Source organism: Lathyrus oleraceus, chromosome 4, assembly GCF_024323335.1.
Source record: "Lathyrus oleraceus cultivar Zhongwan6 chromosome 4, CAAS_Psat_ZW6_1.0, whole genome shotgun sequence".
Taxonomy (NCBI): domain Eukaryota; kingdom Viridiplantae; phylum Streptophyta; class Magnoliopsida; order Fabales; family Fabaceae; genus Lathyrus; species Lathyrus oleraceus.
In genome coordinates, this window is record NC_066582.1 from 473,028,400 (window position 1) to 473,055,149 (window position 26,750).

The following is a 26,750-nucleotide window of genomic DNA, read 5'->3' on the forward strand; positions in this document are numbered from 1 at the left end:
AGTCTTTCGCTCATTTGATCCATGAACGGGAGTGGAAAATGATCTTTTCGAGTTGCGGTATTCAACCGCCTATAATCAATACACATTCGCCACCCTGTTGCAACTTTAGTAGGGATCAACTCATCCTTGTCATTTCGGATCACGGTAATTCCACCTTTCTTCGGAACCACATGCACAGGACTAACCCATGGACTATCCGAAATTGGGTAAATCATTCCCACATCCAACAGCTTGACAACTTCCTTTCTAACAACCTCCTTCATAGTAGGATTTAAGCGGCGTTGTGGTTGAGCTACCAGCTTAAAATCCTCTTCCATTAAGATCTTGTGCATGCAATAGGAAGGACTAATTCCTTTGAGATCGGAAAGAGTCCAACCCATGGCTTCTTGATTTTTTTTAACACATTGATCAAACGGGCTTCTTCATCATTTGACAAAAGGTTGCTTATGATGACCGGCTTTTCTTCGGTCTCATCTAGGAATACATACTTCAAAGTAGAAGGTAACATTTTCAATTCAATAGGCGCTTTTTCGTCATTAACCTCCTTCTTCAAGTCTTCCTCCTCAACTTCCCACGGTTGTAGTTCGTTTAAACCATCAAGTTCCCTTAAGCATTCATCAAGAGCTTGCTCTTCTTCAACTGTGAAAACTTCAAATGAGTCATCAAGAGCTAACTCCATAGGAGATATCTCATGAATATGCTTAGAAACCTCCAAAATTGCCTCTTCGATCACATCAATGCGAAAGCTATCACTTCTATCTTTTGAATGCTTCATTACTTCGAATAGATCTAAAGTAACTTCTTCATTTTGGACTCTCACCTTCATCAAACCGTCGTCAACGTCTATCATCATGCGCACGGTTTTCATGAACGGTTGGCCCAGAATGAGCGGAGCATCATCATCCTCTTCCATATCAATAACAATAAAATCGACCGGGAAAAAGAATTTGTCGACTTTAACCAAAACATCTTGGGCTACGCCATGAGGATGGGTAGTCGACTTATCGGCCAATTGCAACGTCATCCGGATGGACTTAATTTCAATGTTGTCAAGCCTCTTTACAATAGACAATGGTATAAGATTAATGCTTGACCCCAAATCAATTAGTCCCTTTCCGACATAGATATCACCAATTTTGACCGGCAAAGTAACTCGTCCCGGATCAACCTCTTTTTTCGGAAGCGTCCTTTGAATAATTGCACTACAGCTCGCATCTAGGACAATCGTCTCCGGTTCTGTATACCTCCGCTTTTTTGTAAGTATGTCCTTCATGAATTTGGCATACTTGGGCATTTGCTCCAATGCTTCGGCAAACGGAATGTTGATTTGCAATTGTTTAAAAATATCCATGAACCGGGCGTAATACCGTTCATTCTCCCTTTTAGATGGAGCATGTGGATAAGGAAGGTTTTGGATTGGAGTAGCGCTCACTACTTCCTTTCCTTTAGCAACTCTAGAACTTCTTGCTCTTTTCTTTTTCATTTCCTCCACCATTACTTCATCACTTTTATTTTTCTCAATTTCCACACTTTCTTTCTTTTCAACTTCACCATTCTTTTCGTTCTTTTCAACTTTTTCCTCCTCACTCCACTCCCCCACTTCACCATCAATATTATCCTCCAATATTTCCTCCTCATTTTTTTCTTTTTCCTCTCTTTGTTCACTCTCATCTCTTTTTTTTTCTCACTAGTCAACTCCCTCCCACTTCTTATCGTGATCGCTTTACAATGTTCCTTAGGATTTGTTTGCGTGTTCGCCGAAAAAGAAGGACCGGGTTGTTGTTCCGCTAGTTGCTTAGCGAGTTGTCCAACTTGAGTCTCGAGATTTTTAATTGCCGCATCGTTGCTCTTTTGATTAGCCATTGACATTTGCATAAATTGTGCCAATGTCTCTTCTAATTTTGACGTTACGACCGGCGGTTGTTGAGGTTGATAAGGATTTTGGGGAGGGTTTTGACGGCTAGAAGAACCACCCCCATAACCTTGGTTATGGTAATAATTACTCCTAGGTTGGAACCCTTGATTCCCTTGGAAGTGTTGTTGTTGATTTTGAGGATGTGGTTGATAAGGTTGTTGTTGTTGTCTCGGTTGGTAGTCCCGTTGGTTTGCCATGTGTAACACCCCGATAATAATAAGATAATTATTTGATTTAAATTAATATTATATTTATTAATTTAATTAAATAATTTGGAATTATTGGATTATTATTATTATTATTGGAATAATAATTATTGGAAAATATATAAGTTGGAAATAAGGAAAAAGAGTTTCATTTGGTAAAGAGGGTTTTCACGTGAAAACAGAGAAGCGACTGGAAAGAGGAAAAGGGCAAAGAGGAAGAGCAAGGGCAAAGGTTGGAGAAGAGAAAAGCTTGAAGCTCAAAGATTTGCCGGATTAATCAGGTAAGGGGGGTTTATCGTCGTTTAATGGGTATTATGGGTTAGCATGTAATGGGTAGTGATAAGCCGTTGAATTGACCCTAATTGGGATTATGAATGCTGGAAAATTATGTTGGATAAACTGTGTTTAGGCTGTAATTGAATCTGTGTTTGGGTTAGGGGTGAATTTCCGAACGTATAGCTTTTTACGGAATTGGAATCGGAGGTCCGAAAGTCCTCCAACGGCGGAAAATGCGGAGAATTCTGCATTCTGCTTTGTGTTAGCGCAGGAACAGATTTCTGTCTTGCGTTAACCGGTTAACCCAGGGTGTTAACCGGTTAACACTGTTATAAATTGTGAAAAACTGCTGTTTTGTCTGCGTTAACCGGTTAACCCAGGGCGTTAACCGGTTAACACTGTTAAGTTTTGGGCAGGAAGCGTGTTTGTGCTGCGTTAACCGGTTAACCCAGGGCGTTAACCGGTTAACACTGTTGCGTTTTGCCAGAAAGTGTGTTCTGTGTTGCGTTAACCGGTTAACCCAGGGCGTTAACCGGTTAACACTGTCAAAAAGAGGAAAAATGGATATTTTAAATGTTATGTGTATATGTGATGGGTGGCCTATATCGGTGTGTGATATAGTAGGGATTATTCCCGCTGTTTTGAGCAGTATAGGTATTAGTAGAGTGTGCTAATACTGTGATTAATTATTTGACACGATAGGATGTTTTGATGAATGTGTTGATGATGTATGATGGTATGCATAATGCTATGAGTGTATATGTTATGCATGTGTTTGTGAATGGACTATTTTATGGCTTAGAGTGTGAGCATATGTCCATTGTGGATTATTGTTGATGATGTTGCATTGCTAGGTGAATTAGCATGCATATTGTGGCCTTTATGGTGGTAGCTAATTCCCATGGTGAGGAATTAGTGATGTTAGTCATTTTGGACTGTTGTTGATGTTTGCATGCTAGGTGAATTAGCGTGCATAGCATGGCCCTTGGGGTGGTAGCTAATTCCCATGGTGAGGAATTAGTGATGTGAGTCACTAGGTCTCAAATGAGTGGGACTGGTGAGCTTGGTAGCCGTACCTGGATTTGGTCGGTGAAGTTGAACTATATGTTCACGAATAGTCGGTACCGCATGCATGGAGTCTCATTGCATAATATATGTGTAGTGTATAATATGAATGGATGTATTCCAATGTTATACGTGTGTTGTGTTGGCATTGAGCATGAGTATGAATTGTGTTGATATTGAGTATGATATTTGAGTTGATGTGCCGTTACTGAATGTGTGATACGATTAGGGTGATTAATGTGTTAAATTACTTAACATGACATTATATTCTATAATGCTTATTATATCGATTGAGGAACTCACCCTTACAACTATTTTTCAGGTAACGAGCAGTGATTGAGTAGAAGCTAATGCTTGGAGTCTAGTGTAGTCTCCTTAGTGGGTCATGCTCTGATAGATGTAACATCGGGAGGGAACATTTTAATTATGTTGTTGATGTCTGTTGAACCAGTTTACATGTAGTATGTTACATGTTTTGAATGATCGATTTGATCTCTATCCGCTGCGTATTGTGCAATACTTTATGTTTGAGTTAAATAATGAGCATGACTAAATAGTATGACGAATGGTGCGAAATAAATGTGTGACACCCTTAATTGCATGATTACTCTGATTTATATGTTGTTATTTTAATTAAATATTTGGGGTATTTTAGAAGGGTGTTACACCATGTAGTTTACTTCTTCGAACCCGGGAGGTGGACAAAATCCGGTGTCATGCTCACCTTTGCAAAGCTCACAACAAGCTATTTGTTTAGCTTTTGAAGGTTCTCTCAACTCTTTTATTTGCTGCGTTAAGAGTTCCACTTGTTGTGAAATCAGTTTGTTTTGGGCAAGAATGGCATCGTTCGTCCCAAGTTCAAGCACTCCCGGCTTCTTCAAAGAGTTGCCTCTATTTTGACTTTGAAGATCATTTAGAGCCATTCTATTTATGATATTTGTAGCTTCTTCGGCGCTTTTAGACAATAAAGAACCACCCGAGGTAGCATCCAACAACGTCTTGAAATTTGGTTGAAGTCCATTTTTGAAAATATAGATTTGAGTCAATTCATCAAAACCATGCCCTTTACATTTCCGAAGCATGGATTTGAATCTTTCCCACGCCTCATTTAATGATTCATTGGTTCCTTGTGAAAACACTGAGATGACCGTCTTGGATTCCATGAACCGGTTATGGGAGAAAAATCTTTCGATGAACTTCTCTTCCAACACGTTCCAGTCTGTCATGACGGCTGGTGTTTGATCTAAGTACCAATCTTTTGCTTTGCCGAGCAAAGCGTGGGGAAATAATCTTCTGAACAACGGTAGCTCTTGAGCTTGATCCACTCCGGCCTCCAATGCTATCTCGTAAAATTTTGTGAGAAAAGCAAAGGGATCTTCATGGTCCATTCCGGTGAATGGACTTCCATATAGTAAATTAAGAGTTCCCGTTTTCATCTCGGCTTGCCTTCCCGTGTGGTTGGCAAACTGAGCAGTATTCCTTGGACTGTTTACACATGGAGTGGAAATGGGCGGTGGTGGTGGTTCCATGATTGGTATGAACGGTGGTGGATGTGTGGTAGAAGAACTTTCTCCTTGTTCTTGTCGTTGTCTAGCCTATTGCCTCCTTCGTCTCGTTTTTCTATTCAGCCTCCTTGCGGTTCTTTCGATCTCTGGATCAAAAAGAAGTTCGTCCACAGGAATCTGCCCTCGCATAAAAGGAAAGCTGCACACTAAACCAAACAAATTACAAGCACAAGTCAAAAATTCGAAAGCTAAAAATTAAGCAACTATTGCGATGCTCGCAATATCAATTCACAATCCCCGGCAACGGCGCCATTTTGTTGATTGTAATTTTAAGTGTCGGGTTTTTGTTATCGTCTCCACAGGGATTGTGAGATATCGCCGCCTTTCGACAGTTGTTTCAATTCTTAACTCGTAGTAACAAGGGGTTTTTTGGTTTTAGTCACGGTATCTTGCATAAAAGTGTAAGAAAATGCGGTAAAAGTTTTGGTTTTAATATTTGAGAAATATTGCCAAAGTTAGGGTTCGACGATCACTTTGCATGTATATGTTCGATCAACAAAACTTATAAACTCCTTTAGATGGTAAACTATTTCACAAAGTCCTCTCAATGTGTTTATCTCTAACACACATTGTGAGTTTTCCCATTTTGATCCATTGTTTATCTCTAGCACAATCTATCAAAATGACAACTTTTTGGTTCAACCTTATGGTGAACAAAATCATTCATTACTATCTCTAGCTAACAAACAAGATTGGATGAAAACCTAGGTAAAGAGTTGGTAAACATCTCTCGATCATAAACCAACACAAAGAGTTTTCAATAAAACAAAGTTTTCACCATATATTCATCATTAAAGAGTTTACAAATGAAGATCATCCCATTTACACACAAAGTTAATGATCATCTACATCTAACCTTGACAAAATGAAGAACTTAGCTACTCATTTTCATGGTAGCTTGGTCAACAAGTTTCAGAAGAAGGTTGATCAACATCTGAGTCGAATAATCGAGATTGGATGGGAATCCACCTTCTTTTTGTGAAAGATTGTTAAGAGATGAAGAGAAATAATTTCTAGGTCACAAAAGATCTCTAGAGCAATGCTGGAAAAATATCTAAAAAGTACAAAAGTATGGAGGTGTAAAAGTGTGGCTCCAAAAAGTAGCCCTGGCTACTTATAGAGCTGCTACTGAGCTATCATGCTCGCTAGGCGAGCAGAATGGCTCGCCTAGCGAGCCCCAAAATGAGGCACCTGTGGCACCTGCGCCCAAAGAAATAACCTCTGCCAGATTGGCATGTTCGCTAGGCGAACAAAACCTTCGCTAGGCGACGCCCACGCTTCAGCCTTCGCTCCAGCGAGCTTAGGAGGTTTTGCTACTGTAATTGCTCGCTGGGAGCTCGCTAATGGCTCGCCTAGCGAGTGAGTGCTGGCTGCGCTTTTGGCCAAGTCTGGACGTGTTCGCTACACTCTTCGTTGGCTGCTCGCCTAGCGAGTTTGCTGATGTTTGCCACTGTAAAATACTGGAGCTCTTCGCTGGGGTCTCGCTGGGCGCTCGCCTAGCGAGCTCTTCGCCACAGCCCTCGCCTAGCGAGCAAGCTGATGAATGCATCCTTTTTTTGGTCCCTTTGCCAACTTTCTTGTGGCTTCATTTTCTATTATTTCATGCCTAATTCCTGCACAATAACACACAAATCAAAGGTACCAAGATCGCTTATCATTGTTTTGCAATTCATCAAAAACAAAGGTGTTTTCGAACAGTTTAGCAAGGAAATGGAGTGAAAGATGCCCATATTTGATAGCTCAAATAAGCACTTTTGGGAATCTAACAGGTTTGCAGAGAATATTGGCTCAAAGAGTGAAAGTGTAGGATGTGAGAGTAGCAAAAGTGTGTGAAGTGAGTGGAGTGAGTTTAAACAGAAGTTATTTGCAATCATGAAAAACATAAAGAAAATAGCGAAAATTCTGACAAGGGGATAAAACGTGAAGGATTTTACTTAATCCCAAGGTTTATTCACCCAACATGTCACATCATTTGATCAGAAATGGTTCAGTTTTCTAAGACAATTATCTTAAAACTATTCCATTTATCGAGATCGATTGACAATAATTTAATGAAAAAACTGTTCAGTATCCATAAAGCAGATTTGTTTAACTAAACAAACTTTGTCTGGATACATTTGAACTTATGAATTCTTCTCACTTCAGAAGTCTCACACGTTCAGAACTACCAACAAATCTCAGACTCTCATTTTGCCATTCTAAGAGATAAACCTTATGAGAAAAACATATTTTTCGTTATGGACATAAGTCCATTTTTAAAATTTTCAGAATGAAAACAAACCTATCTTTAGAAAGGGTTTTTATAAAGATATCAACCCATTGAAGGTCTGTATCAATAAATTTTATATTTAAAATACCCTTCTGAACATAGTCACGCATAAAGTGATGTTTTATCTCTACATGTTTTGCTCTAGAATGCATAATGGGATTCTTAGATAAACAAATAGCAGAAGTATTATCATAGAGTATAGGAATGTTACTATCATATATCTGGAAATATTCTAGTTGACTTTTCATCCAGAGCATCCGAGTGCTGCATCCAAAGGTGTTCATGTATTCGGCTTTAGCAGTTGAAAGTGCTATTGTTGATTGTCTTTTGCTGGACCATGAGATCAGATTATCTCCTAGAAATTGGAAGCTTCTATAAGTTCTTTTCCTCTCAAGTTTATATCTAGCATAGTCAGCATCACAATAACCCACTAGCTTATAGTCTTTGGATTTTCTATAACATAAACCAAGGTTAATCGTACCTTTCAGATACCTGAAGATCCTCTTAACAAGTGTTAAGTGGGACTCTCTATTTTTTTTATATCATGATAAAGTGTAAAAAAAAACAAATATTAAAACACACTAAAAATAAATAACTAAAATGAAATTAAAAACACAAAATAAATAAAGAAAAAGAAGAAAAAAAAAAGATGGAAGCATGGGGTGTAGCATGGCCCTGCAGGGTGTATAACTAGCAATCTAAATGGGCTTCAAGAAGCCCAAAGTTCTAGAATGAGGGTGCAAGAGCCAGCAAGGTGTATGGATTGCAAGATTATCGGGCGTCAGCAAAAGAGGCCCATGTCTTGTGTAGATTTAGAGGATGGGAGTATGATGCATGAGAGAGGGTGTAGGTAGCAAATCAATGGGTCAAATCATGCCTAGAACGTGTTAACCATTAGAGAGGATGTAGATTCAGTTACCTGTTAGTGATTACGTTAATGTTCTATTAAAAGTGTTAGTTTGGATTGTAAGTTTTGAATTAGTAGTTAGTTATGGGAGGCTATTATTAGATGTAGTTAGTGTTGGAATCTTTTAATTACTATATTAAAATAGTTAGGGGCTATGAGGTTAGTAAGTTAAATTGGTGTGAAACTGTTTGAAGATTGAGTTAACTGTTATGAAGTTGGAAAATCAGTTAGTGAATTAGCAGTTAGCAATTAACAGTTAGTTATGTTAGTGCAGTTAGTGGTGAATTTAGTTATCTAATTGAAGTTAGTAAGTGGGGAATGTTGGAGGTTATTTGTTGAATTTGATATATGGTGTTAATTGATTAATAGTTAACATTCTGTCTGAAACTGATTTTAGTTAACTGTTGTTAATTGCTGATGTGAAAATTAATCAACCTATGTAGGTTATGCATTTTAAAAGTTAATTACTCAAGGTGGAATAGTGAAATCAAAGCTTGCTAGTTATAGTTTGGAATTATTGTTAGGTGGTTATGTTAGTAAAATGGAACTATTAAATTGATGAGTGGAAATGTTAGCATAGGGTTTTAATGAAGAATTATGATAGATTGTTTGTTAAATTTAAAATGTTAAAAGCAAATAATTGAAATGAATTAGCTTTTGTTAAATCTGTTAGGCTTATTATAAATTTTTGAATTATTTACGGAAATGGAATAGTTAGATTCATGATGTATTCATTGTTAGCAAGGTTGTTGGTGAATTAGAAACATGTTGGTATGTCATGTATGTTGATATTTTGTAGGTTGGATAAGTTGTGAAACGTCATGAAAGATGGGTGAATGGATCCATGTATGTGTATGTATTACTTAACTAAAAAGTGTGAAAATAACACTACATTTGGTCTTTGTTTGATGCAGGGCTGGTAGGACAACGTCTTGGCACAATATGGATCAAGGTTGGCATATAAGCAACATCATCATGGCATGAAGAAATATGGCCTAACATGGATTACTTGGCCATGAAGCAACTTGGGAATATGGAAGAGTGAAGATCAAAGTGGAGTTGAAATTTAATTAGGTCTTAAGATTAATGTTAGGATTATGGTTAGGTTAACTTTGGTCAAATGTTTGACCAAAAAATCAACAGTTGACCAAAAGTTAACTATATGTTAAACTTAGGTTTTTTGTGTAATTTTGAGTTGACTTTGCAATTTGGATATTTTCTAATGCAAATGGGCTTGTTTTTTAAATGAATGGCTTATATCTTAAGAAAGATGAACTTTCCCTCAAAAACTTAAAATTTGAAAGATTGCAATGTGTTTGAAATTACATCTTGATCTTCAATGTTAATGTGCCATGATATGCCTTGAATCTAAAACAAATAGCTAGACAACACTAATATGCAAGATCCTAATAAAGAATGGTCAGGAAAAGTGACCTCTAACCCCAATGCCATGATACAATCAATATGATCCAGATGTCATAAACCAATGTTAGGGTATTTTTCAAGAGTCAACCAAATGATGACCAATATTAGGTTTTTTTTTTCTAAAGACTTAAATTATAAGTGCATTATGAAACCCTAGATAATGAATCATCCATAATCCACTACTTTACGTCATCAGTAACAAGACATTTGAATCAACTATGTTTTGTAAAAAATGAAATGTAGGATTGACCTAGATACCTAGGAATACACAGATGAATCGTAGACCAAAAGTCAGATAAAAAATGAAAATAAGTGGGAAAATTTTAGGGTATGACACGATGCTACTAAGGTATTATTTTTTATGTTTATGCGAGGTTCAGATTCGACAATTCTGCCGTTGAATTTAGAGTTCGAGAGATCTACAAGAGCACTCCATAAAGTGAAGATAAAGACGATGTTAGTTGAACAACAACATAAAGAGGAAATTGAAATGGCAGATCCATCACGTCAGACATTTAGTGATTAATGTAGGCATACCAACAATGATCAAATATCATAAGGATTCCAATCAACAAATCCAGTAACATTTGATATTAATAATTATATGTTGTAGGGCTTGAGAGATGATATATTCGACGGTCAACCTATTCGTGATCCTTGGGAACATCCTGCAAAGTTCTATGAGACATGCTCTATGTGTAAGCCAACAGGAGATATCACTGATGATCAAGTGAAATTGTGTTTGTTCGAATTTCCTTGATCGATAGAGCTAAAGATTGGTTGCAATTTATTCCCAATGGTACGATAAAAACATGGAAGGAATTAGAAGATACATTACTAGAATGATACTATTTAATGTGAAGTTTGTCGAAAGAAAAGTTGCAATTACGAATTTTAGCCAGGAGAATAGTTAATGCTTGTCAGATGCTTGGGAGAGATTCAAGCTGCTACTCAGGAAGTGTCTGAATCACAACCTGAGTTCAATGGATCGGTTGTCACACTTTATGAGAGGGTTGAGAACCAACACCATAATGCTTATCGATGCCTCAGTTGGAGTTTCTCTGAGATAAAAAAACTGATGAAAAAGTGAAGATACTCATTGAAAATATGTGTCAGAATGAATACTGCTCAAGCGAGTTGTGAAAGGAAAAAGGCGTGCTAGTTGTAGACACACAAACTACTCTACTCTCCCAACTGGAAACTCTTACCAAACAGTTAACTCCTTCTCAATTAAGTCAAGGAGATTTGAGTCAAGTACAAACCTTAAAGTGTGATTTTTATGGGGGCAAGCATTCTAACAGTAACTCTGTTCCAAACATAGAGAGTGCAAAAGTCTTGTATGCTAACTTCCAAAGGAACAATCCGTACTCTAATACGTACAATCCAGGTTGGAAGGATCAACCTAATTTCAAATGGAGCAACAATAGCCAAAATCTAAGTCCTACTTAAGGTGCTCAGTAAGAAACTCAAGCATCACAATGAAAACCCTCAATCTTGGAAGAAACTCTCAAGGGATTCATGATTACCACTCTAGAGAGTTTTCAAAAGATAAGTCAGGTAAACCAAGAGATGCTGCAGAGTCAACTGGCAACAAATAAGAACACACATGCCTTCCTAAATAAATTTAGAAGCATAAATTGATTAGTTATTGAAGCAAATAGCAACTCAGGAAAATCCAGGAAGGGGGTTTAACGGTAATACTATAGATAACCCGAAGAATGAAAATGTAGTGATATTGGGTTAAGGAGTAGAGTGGTAGAGACACTCACAAGAGTTAGTCATGAAAAGAAAAAGAGTGAGGAGAAATTAGTAAGTGAATAGGACAGAAAAAAGAGAGGAAAAAAACAAGAAATAGGGTGATGAGGAGAGTAAAGGTTGGCCTCTTGACCAATTTATTGAGAAAAACTCACAATTAAGGAGAACAAAGAAACAAATTCACATTGACCCTAACTATATCCTTCATTGCGATATTAAGGATCCTTACCCTTTATTGAAAGAGAGACTTAAGAAGAAGGATGAAAAAAGGAGCAATTTAAAAAGTTCAAGAAGATGTTGAGAAAGATTCAAGTCAACATCCCCTTCTATGAAACTATGGACCAAATGTCAGTATATGCCAAGTTTATGAAAGAACTACTCTATCAAAAACAACATTTGAGAGATGATGAAAATGTTGTTTTGGCTGAAGAGTGTAGTGATATAAGCCAAAGGAAAGTTCCACCTAAACTTACTGACCCTGGTAGGTTTACTATCTCATGTTCTATTAGACCTGTAAAAGTTGACCAAGCTCTTCGTGATTTGGAAGCAAGCATTAATTTGATGCAACTGTCCATGATGAAGAGGTTGCAGTGTGGAGATCCGAAGTCCACTCATATGACTCTTACACTGGATGATCATTCAGTAACATATCCATGTGGAATTTTGGAGGATGTATTGGTTAAGGTTGATGACCTTATTTTTTCGGCAGATTTTGTCATTTTGGACATGCCTGAAGACGTTAAAACTCCTTTAATTCTAGGAAGACCATTCCTAGAAATAGGAAGATCTTTGATTGATGTAGAGTTATGGGGTATAGAATTGAGGTTTAGTAAAGAGCGAGTGGTTTTCAATGTATTTGAAGCCACAAAGCATCCCCAATGCTACAAGGTGAGGAAACTGTTGCAATCACTCAAGAAGTGGACACCGAAAAAGGAAAAATTCAGAGTGGAACATATGGTCCGATGGTGGAAATCTAGACTAAAAGGGTTGTTAAGTGTGTTTAGATGTAAGGAAATTGTACCTTACATAATTTAGAAAATCTATGAAGATGGAAGTTGATCGGAAAAATAGCAAGTGTACTATTTTGCCTTTATAGTAATAATGAGGAAAGATCCTCGAATGTCGATCTTAAGGATTGCTCGTAAATATTTAGTTCTAATTGTTGTTCAATTAAACAAAAACTTGTGTTGGTTTTTTTATTAAAATATATAAAAATAATTGCAAATAAAATAAATAATTATGAGAAAGAGATTTAAAGATAGAGTAATATGCTAGGGAATGTGTGTGGTTTCTCCCTATAATAACTCAGAGTCACTATTGCAACAACAAATATCAATTAAGTAATATCAGTTCTCAAGGGTGTTTTCTCCCAATGCCTTGGTGACAAAACCTTTAATCATTCAACCATAATCTCTATGTACATAGAAATTTACTGATGAAATTAAGCATTATTATATCGAGAACAATTTGGTTCCTACATGATATCCCTAGTCCTAGGTAATATCTACTGTAGAATAATCTCAGGAAATCATTATCAATGGCGGTCCAACCTAATTGATAATCATTAAACAATCTCAATTGATCCGAAAGAGAAAGCATTAAGCACATCTCACGATTAAATTAATTATGAAAAACAATATTGTCATTGCAAATATAAACTAAAAGTCATTACAGGTTCAAATCAGGGACACCCCCTAATACTTGGGGGTTTAGCTACTCATAGTATTCAAGGAAATCAAAATATAAAATGGAGAAATTACAAGTATTCAGATGAAATCTGATCTTCAATTGCTTCCTCTCACGAATGTCTCATTTCTCCCAAAACCTTGACTTCTCTAATTCTGAATCATATGAATTCTTGTTTCCTAAAAGGTGTACTTTCTTGTCTGAAAAACTCCCTTAAATAGAAAAGTCCTCCTCTTTCCTCAAATAGATCCACAAAAGTCAATAACACCAGGTTTCCAATTGACCAACACGCCCTTCACTTAATATTAACAAAAGAAAAGACAAATTTGGGTTTTTTGCACGCATGCCTGCTACGGCCCGTAACCGGTGATACGAGTGGATGTAGCAGGCCACTGTCCTTGATGATCCTATCCAGGCCTCCCTACTACGGCTCATAAAAGGTGATACGGGCGGCCGTAGCAGGCCACTATTTCTGTAATATTTGGGTTTTGTTCTAGACCTTTCACTACGGCCCGTAGTAGGTACTACGGGTGGCTGTAGTGGCATCCGCGAAAAACAACCGGTGGGCTGAAACAAAAACAACACAGAGCCGCCACCGTGCGTTATTTATCCCAAAAGAGGGAAAGGAAACGCTCGAAGTAAACCTGGAAAAAGCATGGTCTCGCGACCAAAGAGAAAGGGTACGGGAGTCGGTTATGCGAAGGGAAGGTATTAGCACCCCTACGCATCCGTAGTACTCTACGGGATCCACGCTCTAAAAGAAAGAAAAGGTTGCTAAACAAACATCACACACACAAGAAACACAGGTGGGGGAAGAGAGGAACGGGCTCGCTAGGATATCGCATCCTATGCCTACGTATCTCGTATGGAACGAGAATCAGAGCTACCGTAGTTCGGCTCACGCACGCCGAAACAGAACACACGCACAGACGCTGAGACATCAAAACAAACACAAGCAGGCAAACATGGAACCCGAATGCCAATCGCTGGACTTACATCGGCTTCCGAACCAAACAAACCCACACTGGAAACCAGATGCCACTTGCTGGACTTATACCGGACTCCAAGCACACAACAAGAGGATACGGAATGCCAATTGCTGGGCTTACATCCGTCTCCTAACACACACAAGAAGAAACAAGCGACAAGCTACTAAGGAGTCGGGAACTCGAGCCTAGCAACTGTCAAGCAAACACACACAAAAGGGTGAACACACAGACTAACAGGGAGTCGGGAACTCGAGCCTGCTAGCTGGCAAGCACAACACACTCAAAAAAAGAAAAGGGTGCCCGGAGAGATCTCGCACGACCTCCTGCCTACGTACCTCATCTGGTATGAGGATCAGGGCAACGTAGTTCCCCTGAACAGGGAAAGAAATTCCAACCAGATACAAAGGGAGACACACTACTAGGGAGCTGGACTCGAGCCTAGATGTTATCATGCATCATTGCCCTATGTTATGGTTTCTATCCTAACTTGCACAGGCAGCAAGCTAATCCTAAACAGGCAAAGCAAAGCATGCAAGCTTAATCAAAACAAAGCAAACATTCACAGTTAGCACACACTATATACAGACAAGGTGGGCTCAATCAAGGGTTAAGTTGCAAAAGCAACACAACTGTGTCAGGGTGATGTTAGCTCTTAACCTTGACATTGAGAGTCAAGGTGAAGCCAGATGAAATGGGAGTGAGAGGTGTGCCGCACAGCTCTTATCCCTGGCCAGGGAGAGCTTCAGACAAAGAAGTGTGGGTCCAGAAAGTGGGAACCCTTCTACACTTATGACACTGACTCAACTGTACAACTGTACATGGATCTTGGGTTAGGATCCACAAGGCATCAACATGTGATGTGAGCCAAGGGACGACTCAACAGAATAGCAGAAGGTGGACTACACACCTCTTGTGTCTGCCAATTGCCTTAACAAAGGTCTTTTCCTGCTTGGGGACAAAAATAAACAAGCACAAGCATTGCCTCTTAAGGAGGACTTCAGACAGGTGCCTGGCCAAGTAACAGGCCAGGTCTTCCAGACTACATGGAGAAAAGAAATTCTACCTCAATTGGTTTATACAACCAAGCAGCAGCACAAGCAAGTTCTCAAGGGAACTGTTAGCGACTAAAGTACCTGAAATCAATCTAATTCAGTCAGTATACCAATCACAAAGTCAAAACAGACAAGATAAGAATCAACAGACAATGTATAATTAGACAATGCACTATGCAAAGCATAATCAACTCAAGTGATCCAAGCATCCTACAAAATAAACCAAGTTAGTTCATAACAAGCATATAAACCAAACTCAATCAACTTGAATTAATCTCCTTAAAGCATTTGCTTCTTCAACCTGAAAATCACATTCAAACATGAGAAACAAGACCACTAGGACAAGCCTAGGGTCCAAAGGAGATGAAAAATTTAAAACAGCAAGTGAAACTCAACAAGAATCAAGATAAATCACTCCAGAATAAAGTCCAATTGGTCTCACATCAAAACTATGCACCAAATCTATTTTATGAGCAAAACATGTCAAACTATGCACTTTGGAATCACATTGGAGCAAACAGAATGATCACAATCAAATCAATACCAAAATGGCTCAATAAATTCCACAAAAAAACATGCCTAAACAGAACACATTCAATGAGCAGCATACCAAAAATCATGGTAATTGGATAAGTGGAAGTATGGGAATTAAAATCATCAAATCATGGTATGCAAAAGCAAGCTCAACCAAGGCCACAAAACATGCATCAACTTCAAATGATCATAAAACAGTGAAGACACATGATAACTGAACCACACCAAAGCCAAAATGAAGTTAAACATGTCTATATCACTCATGCCAAATTTTCAAGTCCATCCAATACATATCCGAATTTCACAAAACATGGAAGTTGAACACTCAAGAAAAGTTCACAAATGACTAAACACCAAAGAAAATGTCAATCAAATAGGAAATGGATCAAAAAAATCAACAAAAAATCATGCTCAAACTAGACATACAGAAGTAATCACATGCAAAAATTTAGAGCAATTGGAAATCAAATGACATGGGAAAAAAATTTAAGAACATGGACAAAACATAGTGTGACATACATTGTCACACTCAACTTGATCACATCATATCTCACAATCCAGGAACTCAAAAATTGCAAACCATATACCAAACTGACCAGGAATGAGTCTAGATCATGCATACAAAATTTCATGAATTTCTAATGAAGCATCATCATTTTATGAGCAAAAGAGTGAGCATGGTGCACAAAATGACATGTGAAAGCAAGCCCTAAGCATTTTCAAAATCTACCCGTGCACAATATTATTAAAAATCACCATAAAATAAAGCACATCACAAGGAGAATGACACAAAAAATTGCATCAAATTTGGATTAAAATTGAGTGAGTTATGGATTTTTGATGTCATAAAAAAAATAAAAAAGTGAAATGAAGCAATGTGAAATCATGAAGCATAAGGAAATAAATGTCCAAAAGCAAAAAATGAGAAAACATTCGCCAAGGATCGAAGGAGGTCCCTGTTTGAAATGAGCGCGCTTCACTCAACCGGCCAGGACACGTGGCTCACTCGCACACGCCATAACAACATACACATGCAGAAACAACGCAATGAAGATCAAAAAGAGATTTCTGGAAAATTCATGCGTTCTTCATGACATTCATACATGTTCTTCCCTAATTTTCCAGCATGAACAAATTTTAACCAAATCACACAAACTTTATATCAACAGAATCCTTATTCAATGTACATCATGGATCCATAAATAATTAAGCCTAATTCCTCATGATTAAAAAGAATCGAAGCAAAACATGTTCATGTATGAAACTTCAAATTCACATATCTTCCTCAAATCTCAATGAAAATTCATGATTCAAGTTGCAGCATGCTCTACAATAGGAGATCTATCAAAGCCATATCATAATTTTAAGAATTAGCTCGGTCGAGTTCTAACCTCTTGGATGAGGCAGGTCTTGATTCGTGCGTTTCAAGCCTCCAATTATGAAAACAGATAAACTATGAGGATATAGGAGATGAATGAAGGCAAGAATCCAGCTCAGCAACGCTTGAATCCAATGAAATTCTCAACTGCCATGTGAATGCATCAACTTCAACAGCCACGATTTAGCAAGATTCTTCCACAATTCTTCTTCAACAGTTCTTCAATAGCACCTACAGATGATGATTAACACAAGAGAAAGCACGAAGAACAGTGAAATTTGATGAATCAAAGTGAAAAAAGTGTGAGAGAAATTGAGAGAATTTTGGAGATTTTTGATTTGGATCTGAGATTGTGATTGTGGATCCCAATTTTCTGTTATGATTAAGCTCTTATAGTACCTGCTAATCCAACTGTTAAACATGATTAGGCAAATTGAAAATGGATTAGTGAAATGCTCATGTTATGTCATTTGGCCAAAATGCCCTTTTTCAAGTAGAACCAATGGAACAGTGGAATTTTGCTTGAAGCAAGTCACAAATCATGTTTAGAAACAATTCCAATTGGTTTGGCATGATAATTGTGCATACTTTTCAAATTCACTATTTTTCCCACCAAAATTTAAAATGGTTCACTTGAAAAATGACCTTTTGATGTGATGATTTTTGATGAAATGTAATGATGCATTACGATAAAGCATGTCAAATGGAGTTTGCTCAAAAAAGAACCACATGAATTGGCCTTGTGAATCAAAAGATATGCCACTTTGAAATTCAACTTTTTTGGATAATGATCAATCCATATCTTGCCAACCACAAATGAGAAATTCATGTTCTTGGACTTTTTGGAAAGGTGAGAGCAAGATCTACAACTTTCATGTTGAACAAATTTTCATTTGAAGCATTTTTGGACACGTAATTTTGAGGATACAAACTTTCCATTTTTGGCAATTTTCAATTACAAGTCACTTTCTATTTTTGGAAAGTTTCCATCTGACTTTATTTTCTTCATTCTTGATGCCTGAAATGTCAAATGAAACTTGTTTAGACATGAATGAAGTGTCTCTAACTCTCTCCCACCTCCAAATCCATCAATTGACCTTTGGTTGACTTTTCTGACTGATAGATGAATTTCAGCTTGACTGGTGAACTTGAGCCTCAAACTCCTGATGAAATGGCTCAATGATGAAACCCTAGCTTCCATAAGCTCAATATAATCATAAAATGATCCCCATATCCATTGAAAACCTCATCTCCTTCACAAACCCTGATTGGCCCAATACAACTGATTAGGGTTTACCAGAGGTCAAAACCCTAATCTCAAGGTATCTGATCAAGCATGATGAATCTCTTGGTGATGACAAGACCATGATGATGATGATGTACCATTTCAACCAAGATGAAACTCAACCGTCCTTGACAACCAAGAAACCCTAATTTGAATCACACATCCTCAGATGATTAATGATCAGTCCATGAAACCTTAGCTTGCATCTTAACCTCTTTATCTTCTGATCAAGACTTAGGAGGATGACTTGATTGATGTTGCCACATGATATGCCAAGATGCAATGACTAATGACCTAAAAAAGGATATGCAATATGTTAAGCTAGTCCCAAGAGAGGAGGGCAAATTTTGAGGTGTTACAGCTGCCCCTATTCAATCCACTGTGAACCTGTCGATATGAATAGCCTCGACTTTCAGATGATCAGGATGAAGAGTGATTGAATACCAAGAACAGACGAACAATTTGCACTCTGATGGGAAAATAATTAACAATGCCTGTCAGAATTGGCAAAGAAACAATCTTGAAGAAAAAATCCGCCTGGTACGGAGAAAGTCGGCCTGATCACCGAAACAGGAATATCGACCTGTATACCAAAATAAATGGTAACGCAGGGATAACCATGGCCTGAACACCACACATCCGCTGGGGATTACTATTACTTTTTTTCTTTTCTTGAACCCCGAAAATTTTCTCTTTTTTCGTTTTCTTGAACCCCGAAATTTTTCTTTCGCGCAAATGATCCCGGATCACTGCATTTGAACCCCGACATCTTGGTTGCCAAAATAATAAACCCCATTCTCCATTTGAACCCCAGTCGCCTGACGATAACTTGTGATCGCCATTGTGAACCCCGTTCTCCAGAAAACACCTCGTGTCTCCCTTTCTCCATTTGAACCCCAATCTCCAGAAAATGCCTCAACATTTCCCTTTCTCCATTTGAACCCCGTTCTCCGCTTTCTTATGGTAATTCCGCTGGCAACATCGGAAGTAACACCAAACACCACTCTGAGGGCGACATATCAGAGGGTACACCTTCACAAAAGGAAGTTAACATGTGCATCTCTTCCTCAGAAGACACCCATAACGACCTCTGTTGGCCTCGGCCAAAGTCTAAGGTGACACATGAACAGAAGACAATCCTGCGGACCTCATCCCGGATATAATCTTCAACTCCAATCTCCATTTGGACCCCGCTCTCCAGAAAATGCCTCAACATTTCCCTTTCTCCAATTGAACCCCGATCTCCAGAAAATGCCTCAACATTTCCCTTTCTCCGTTTGAACCCCGATTGTCGCGCTGATCGCGTAGCGTCCTTTGATTTTATTTTCATCTCCGTCCGACGGAAAAATTTCCTCTAGTATCGCACTACTGGGGAACATTGCTGATCTGACGTCACGATGCTAGACTCCTCAGAGTAACATCTTCCCATTCCTATTTCGCACAACAGGAATCTCCTCCAGTATCGCACTACTGGGGAAGTACTGTTGATAAAAAACGGCGCCAAACTCCTCGGAGCAACACCTTCACCCTCAGGCAACCATTTCTCAAACGGTAACCACGGTCTGAGACTAGCTCATGCTTGCAATATGATGCATGATTGATTTTTCTGCGTAATGCTCCATAATTATGGAAATGCTACGCGATTCATTATACAATATGCTATGCTTATCTACATGATGAATGTATAAAAAGTATCCCCCTCAAGGGACTCTTCTGGGGAGCTCGAGATACTCTGCTGAGGAACTCGCCACCACTCCAATCTCCACCCTGCTGGGGAACAATACTGCTGCTGGGAAAAAGGCAACCCTCGCTGGGGAAAAACCTCCTTTGCACCCGGTCCGCTAGGGGACATCGCTGGGGAAGAAATCACCAACGCTCTGTGGGGATACAACAGTCTTTGACTTGCTGGGGATATAAATCCCGACTCTGCTAGGGAATCCACCGCACACAGATACCTCCGCTGGGAAACATCAACCTTCAGGCCTGGCTGCTGGGGAAGCATCGATCTGAAACCTGCTGGGGATAACCATCCTGACCCTGCTAGGGAAGCCACAAACCTTGAATCTGCTGGGGAATTAATCCTCACGACTCTGCTTGGAGAGATAAGGAAATTCTGGTTCCGAACACCCGTCGACTCGTCGAACCATGTCATCTATCATTCAAATCCATTGTCAGCTTTCTAATTTTGAGAACTCCCAGACTCGTCTGGACTTTTCTGATTCATCACCTTGTATTCCCAACCGCTCCGTACTCGACGGAGAACGAACTCCTGGGATTGGTACGAACTTTTCAATCTTCAGACTTTGAAGAGTCTTCTTGATTAATTTTCAAGGATCGTCGTACGCCCTTCGCCGTCTCTTCACCTTTCTTTTATTCATTCGTCCCTGATTGGACTCCACGGGGATTTGTTTTGTCAAAAGCTTCCACATCACAACCTGCAAGTGAGTGAAAAATATCTAACAGTACCTGCAAAAGAGATCGTTAGATAAAACCGTGCCCCAGGCATGTCAAGATTTCAACACTTGGGTCACTCAACCTTCCAAATAAGATTTCAAGCTTTCAATCTTATAAACATGCATTGGAAGGGACCTGTATGTCTTAAAATGCAAGATTCTTTATAAAAAATAATCGGATGTTTTTGCAATCAAAGCGGTAATGAAAAACAAAAACAAAAATTATTTGACTGAATGTGCATTTTATTGATTGAAAAGTGTGTGGCTCAAATTGAGCAATACAAAGGAAGCAATTCCTGAAAAGAGGTAATTGCGCACAAAAGGAAAAATCTATCCTAATGGCAATGTGAAACCCGTAATCTCATCGAGTTCCAACTCGGTTACACCCCATATGTCCTCAGACTCTCCTTGCTTTCTGCCTTCTGAACAAGACGATTCCGATTGATCCCTACCGGGTATTATCCATGATGCCTTAACCAAAGCACAAACGATCATGCTAGACGCAGTTATTCGTTTCAATCCCTCTTTTGCCTGGACCGCCCTTTCGGGTTTTCAGTCCACCGGGATACCCTTTTTTGCCCAAGTCGCCTTTTCAGGTTTTCGACTTGCCGGTTGTACAAAATTTTCTTTTATCCCTAATTTTTGCCCGAACCTTTTCTTTCTGTTTTTTTTGGTTCGCCGGGATGCCCATTTTTGCCTGGACTATTTTATTCTTTTTGTCCAGCGGGTCTCTTTATACGAAGTATTTTTTAACTGCGTCTGCATTCACAGGGGATGGAAAATCCTCACCATCCATGGTCGTTAACAACAAGGCTCCGCCAGAGAAAACCTTCTTGACCACGAATGGACCTTCATAATTGGGTGTCCATTTGCCCCTTCGATCGTTTTGAGGAGGAAGGATCCTTTTCAGCTCCATATCACCTACGTGATATACCCGAGGTCGTACCTTTCGGTCAAAAGCACGCTTCATCCGCTGCTGGTATAACTGCCCATGACAGATGGCTGCCAGCCTCTTCTCTTCTATTAGGCTCAACTCTTCGTATCGGGTCCTTACCCATTCCGCCTCTTGCAATTTCACATCCATCAGGACTCTCAAAGAGGGAATATGAACCTCAACTGGTAGCACCGCTTCCATTCCATATACCAAAGAGAAAGGCGTTGCCCCAGTAGATGTACGCACCGATGTTCGATAAACATGCAACGCAAACGACAACATCTCATGCCAGTCTTTATAGGTCACCACCATCTTTTGCACAATCTTCTTGATATTCTTATTGGCTGCCTCAACCGCCCCATTCATCTTCGGACGATAGGGAGAAGAATTGTGATGTTCAATCTTGAATTCCCGGCACAGCTCTGCCATCATCTTATTGTTCAGATTAGAACCATTATCAGTAATGATTCTTTCGGGAACCCCGTATCGGCAAATGATGTCTCTCTTGAGAAACCTGGCAACAACCTGCTTTGTCACATTCGTATAAGAGGCTGCTTCCACCCACTTGGTAAAGTAGTCAATAGCCACTAATATGAATCGGTGCCCATTCGAAGCCGTAGGCTCAATCTTTCCGATCATATCAATGCCCCACATAGCGAACGACCATGGAGACGACATTAAGCTCAACGGATTTGGAGGCACGTGCACCTTGTCAGCATAAATCTGGCATATATGACACTTCCGCACGTAATTGAAACACTGGGCCTCCATTGTCATCCAATAATAACCTGCCCTCAGCAGCTTCTTCACCATTGCATTCCCACTGGCATGAGTACCGAACGATCCTTCATGAACCTCCTTCATCAATTGGCTTGCTTCTCGATCATCAACATATCTGAGCAAGACCCAATCAAAATTCCTCTTATACAAAACCCCATCCTTATTGAGATAGAACACCATGGCCAACCTCCGCAGAGTCTTTCGGTCCTTCTTAGATGCTCCCTCAGGATACTCTTGAGTCTCTAGATAGCGCTTGATATCGTAATACCACGGCTTCTCATCATCAGACGATGTATCAACAACAAACACATAAGCCGGTCTATCCAGACGACCTACTTCAACACTGGGGAACTGATTCCACCACTGCACTTTAATCAAGGCAGCCAGCGTAGCCAAAGCATCTGCCAAAGGGTTCTCCTCTCTAGGCACATGATGCATCTTCACTTTGGTGAAAAACGTCAACAATCTCCTCGTATAGTCCCGGTATGGAACTAAATGAGACTGATGCGTATACCATTTTCCGTTAACCTGATTTACAACCAGAGCTGAATCTCCATATATGACAAGGTTCTTGATCCTTAAATCAATCGCCTCTTCAATCCCCAATATACAAGCTTCGTATTCAGCCACGTTGTTGGTGCACTCAAATGTTAGCCGGGCAGCAAAAGGAATATGGGATCCTTTCGGCGTAACCAAAACAGCACCAACACCGCTTCCATTCACGTTAACGGCCCCATCAAACATCAGAATCCATTCGGATTCAGGGTCAGGCCCCTCCTCCGGGATTGGTTCCTCGCAATCTTTCGATTTGAGAAACATGATGTCCTCATCAGGGAATTCAAACTTCATCGGTTGATAATCATCAATGGGTTGCTGAGCGAGGTAATCAGACAATACACTCCCCTTGATCGCCTTCTGAGAGGTATACTGAATATCATATTCAGTCAAAATCATTTGCCATCTCGCAACCCGTCCGGTCAATGCTGGCTTCTCAAAGATGTACTTGATTGGATCCATCTTGGAAATCAACAAAGTGGTATGAACCAGCATATACTGCCTCAGTCGGCGAGCAGCCCAGACCAAAGCACAACAAGTTTTCTCGAGCAGTGGATATCTTGTTTCACAGTCGGTAAACTTTTTGCTAAGGTAGTATATGGCATGCTCTTTTCGACCAGACTCGTCATGCTGCCCCAATACACACCCCACAGACCCCTCGAGGACCGTCAAGTACAGAATTAACGGTCTCCCATCCACAGGAGGCATCAGAATCGGAGGCTCCTGCAAATATTCTTTGATTTTTTCAAATGCCGCTTGGCAATCATTATTCCACCTGACCGTTTGATCTTTTCTCAACAACTTGAAAATCGGTTCACACGTGGCTGTTAGGTGAGATATGAACCGTGAAATGTAATTCAATCTACCCAAGAAACCATGAACCTCTTTCTCTGTTCTCGGTTCAGGTATTTCTCTTATCGCTTTTACTTTAGCAGGATCAACCTCAATTCCTTTCTCGCTTACAATGAACCCCAGCAATTTACCGGACCGCACTCCGAAAGTGCACTTGTTCGGATTCAACCTCAGTCTGAACTGTCTCAGCCGGTCGAACAACTTGGCCAGATCTACCAAATGCCCCTCTTCTGTTTGGGACTTTGCTATCATGTCATCAACATAGCATTCAATTTCATGATGAATCATATCATGAAACAAAGTCACCATGACCCTCTGATAAGTAGCACCGGCGTTCTTGAGACCGAATGGCATCACCTTGTAACAAAAGGTGCCCCATGGTGTAATGAACGTTGTTTTCTCCATATCATTGTAGCGGTGTATTCGTCGCCATATGATTTATCGACTAAACCATAAGCAATGCAATACAATGAAGTTTCGAGTCGCCACCGCACTTTTATTTATCCAAAGGATTGGCCAAAAAGCGAACAAAAGCCTAAGAAGTTTTACACGTAGAAAACTAATAAAAGATCAGAGATTCCGGGTAAGGGGTAAGTTACGCAATGGGAAGGTGTTAGGCACCCACTACGTCCTAGGTACTCCTAGGGAGCCCTTTTCACACTTATTGTAAAGGATTGTTATTTGTTAAGACATATGCATTGTGCAAACAGGAGTGAGATGATGAGAAAAGAATGTACAAGTTTTATTGGGTTTGAGCGGATGAACCCGCTGCCTACGTACCTTCCATCAAAGGTAAGGATCAAAACGCCGTAGTTCGGCTAAAAGATTTCCAAAAGTGAGTTGGATTCAATTTTAAACAATAGCACTGAGGCTTTTCATTATCAATGGGAGAACACTCGACCAAAACCAACATCCACCATGCGAGGATAGCTTCGACGTACGAGAGGGGTTAACCCTATTTTCGGTACGGAAGTCTTACTGTCGACTCACTAAAGATAAGGTGAGGTTTACATCAACCACAATGATAATTGAAACCTACGGCTAATGCATGAAAAGATTAATGGACATGGCCAAAACAAGTGAATAAGTGAAGTTAATTGATTGTGATTATGAAAGTGAAGTCAAAGTATGATTAAGATTAATTCAAAAGAAGTATTATGAAATGGAGTTTGCAAAAAAGAGTCAAGGACTTGAGTCCAGGTTTTTAGTTTGAAAACATGAAGAAGTTTGCACAATGTCTATGTCAAGTTTAAGACCAAAGTGTGAAAAGGTTCTAGGACACAATGAGGATGAATGAGTGAGGATGGAAAGTAAAGCTTCTCAGGAGGTTCACTTCTTGAGATCATATGAGAAATGATTCAAGGGTGTCCTTTGGAATGGAAAGTAAGTAATAAAACAAACAAACAAATGATACCGGATGCCACTCAATGGTCTTACTCCAATCTCACAAACAAAAGCGGATATCGGATACCAATGGCTGGGTTTACACCAATCTCCTAAAACAGAACTGGATATCAGAGGCCACTCAATGGTCTTACACTAATCTCCTCAAAAAGAAAACAATGAAGAAATATGGAAGTCAACTGCCAGCTTGTGGGACTTAGGTTAACCCCACACATGATCATAGGAAAGCACATGCCAACTTGTGGGACTTATAATTGCATCCTCCCATAAACAGATAAAATAAAACAGTAGATGTCAGATGCCAACTTGTGGGACTTACTCTAACACACAGTATGATCCTAAGAAAACAACTGCCAACTTGTGGGACTTACAATTGTATCCTCACAAACAAACTATACAACAAGCAAAGATAAGATGAGTGGCCAATGTGATGGACTTATACTCACTTCCATATTATAGGAACAAATGCCAACTTGTGGGCCTTACAATTGTCCTCAATGGGTAAACAACAATAATGATGTCAAACAGACAAAAGAGATGCTCATGCATTAATGGCAATTGATGGTGATAAATGCATAGCATATAGGCAAGCAAATGCACATAGAGCAAGCAATCAGTCAATGAATAGCAAACAGCACACTCTATAGCCAAACAATTGGGGGCTCACACAAGAGGGTTTGACTTTGAAAGTCCACTGTAATGGGTGAAGGTCGCTCTTAACCTGGCCATTGAGGGGCTCAGGTGAAGCAGATGAATAGGAGATGAGGGGTGTGCCTCATTGCTTCTATCTCAAATCAGAGAGAGCATCAAAGAAAGTGTGGGAGTTCAGAAAGTAGGAACTCTCTCCACATTATTGACTCGATTAGATCTTGGGTATTTATCTCAATGCTTCAACCAGGTACTGGGAGCAAAGAGAGGACACACTGAATAGTGGGGGATAGATTGCTTATCCCTACCTTCCACCAATTGCCTTACTTGAAGGACTTTTCCTGCTGAGGACAAATATAAACAAACACAGGCATTGCCTCTTAAGGAGGGCTTCAGACAGTTTGCCCGGTCAAATAACAGACCGGGTCTCCAGACTACATGAAGAAGAAATATTTATACCTCAAAAGCAAATGCTAAAATAGCAAAGCAAGCAAGTTCAGAGAACTTAAGCAACTAAAGTACCTGAAAAAGTCAAACTCATTAGTAAACAAGTCAACAGTCAAAAGCAAAAGAAAATGAACCAATGGTCACACAGAAGGACCAATTGTGCAAGACACAAAGACTCAAGCATATGAGTCACCTACAAAACAAAGATTAGTACAAGCTATACAATCAAACTCAACCAAATTCGACTGATCCTTAAGGCATTGGTGCCTAGCCTGAAACAGATGAACTCAACATAAGCTTAGAAGACCACTAGGGCTAGCCTAGGGTCAAAGACAAAAGAGAAAGGCCAAGGCAGCAAGCAATATTCAAT

At 39.5% G+C, this 26,750-nt stretch overlaps 1 protein-coding gene across 1 annotated transcript; it reads left to right on the forward strand.

The window, feature by feature from the left end:
- Positions 1-11,719: 11,719 nt before the first annotated feature.
- LOC127138018 (uncharacterized) lies at positions 11,720-12,418 on the forward strand. Its single transcript, XM_051064425.1, has one exon. It carries the CDS (start codon positions 11,720-11,722, stop codon positions 12,416-12,418), a length of 699 nt encoding a protein of 232 aa, XP_050920382.1.
- The last annotated feature ends 14,332 nt before the right edge of the window (positions 12,419-26,750 follow it).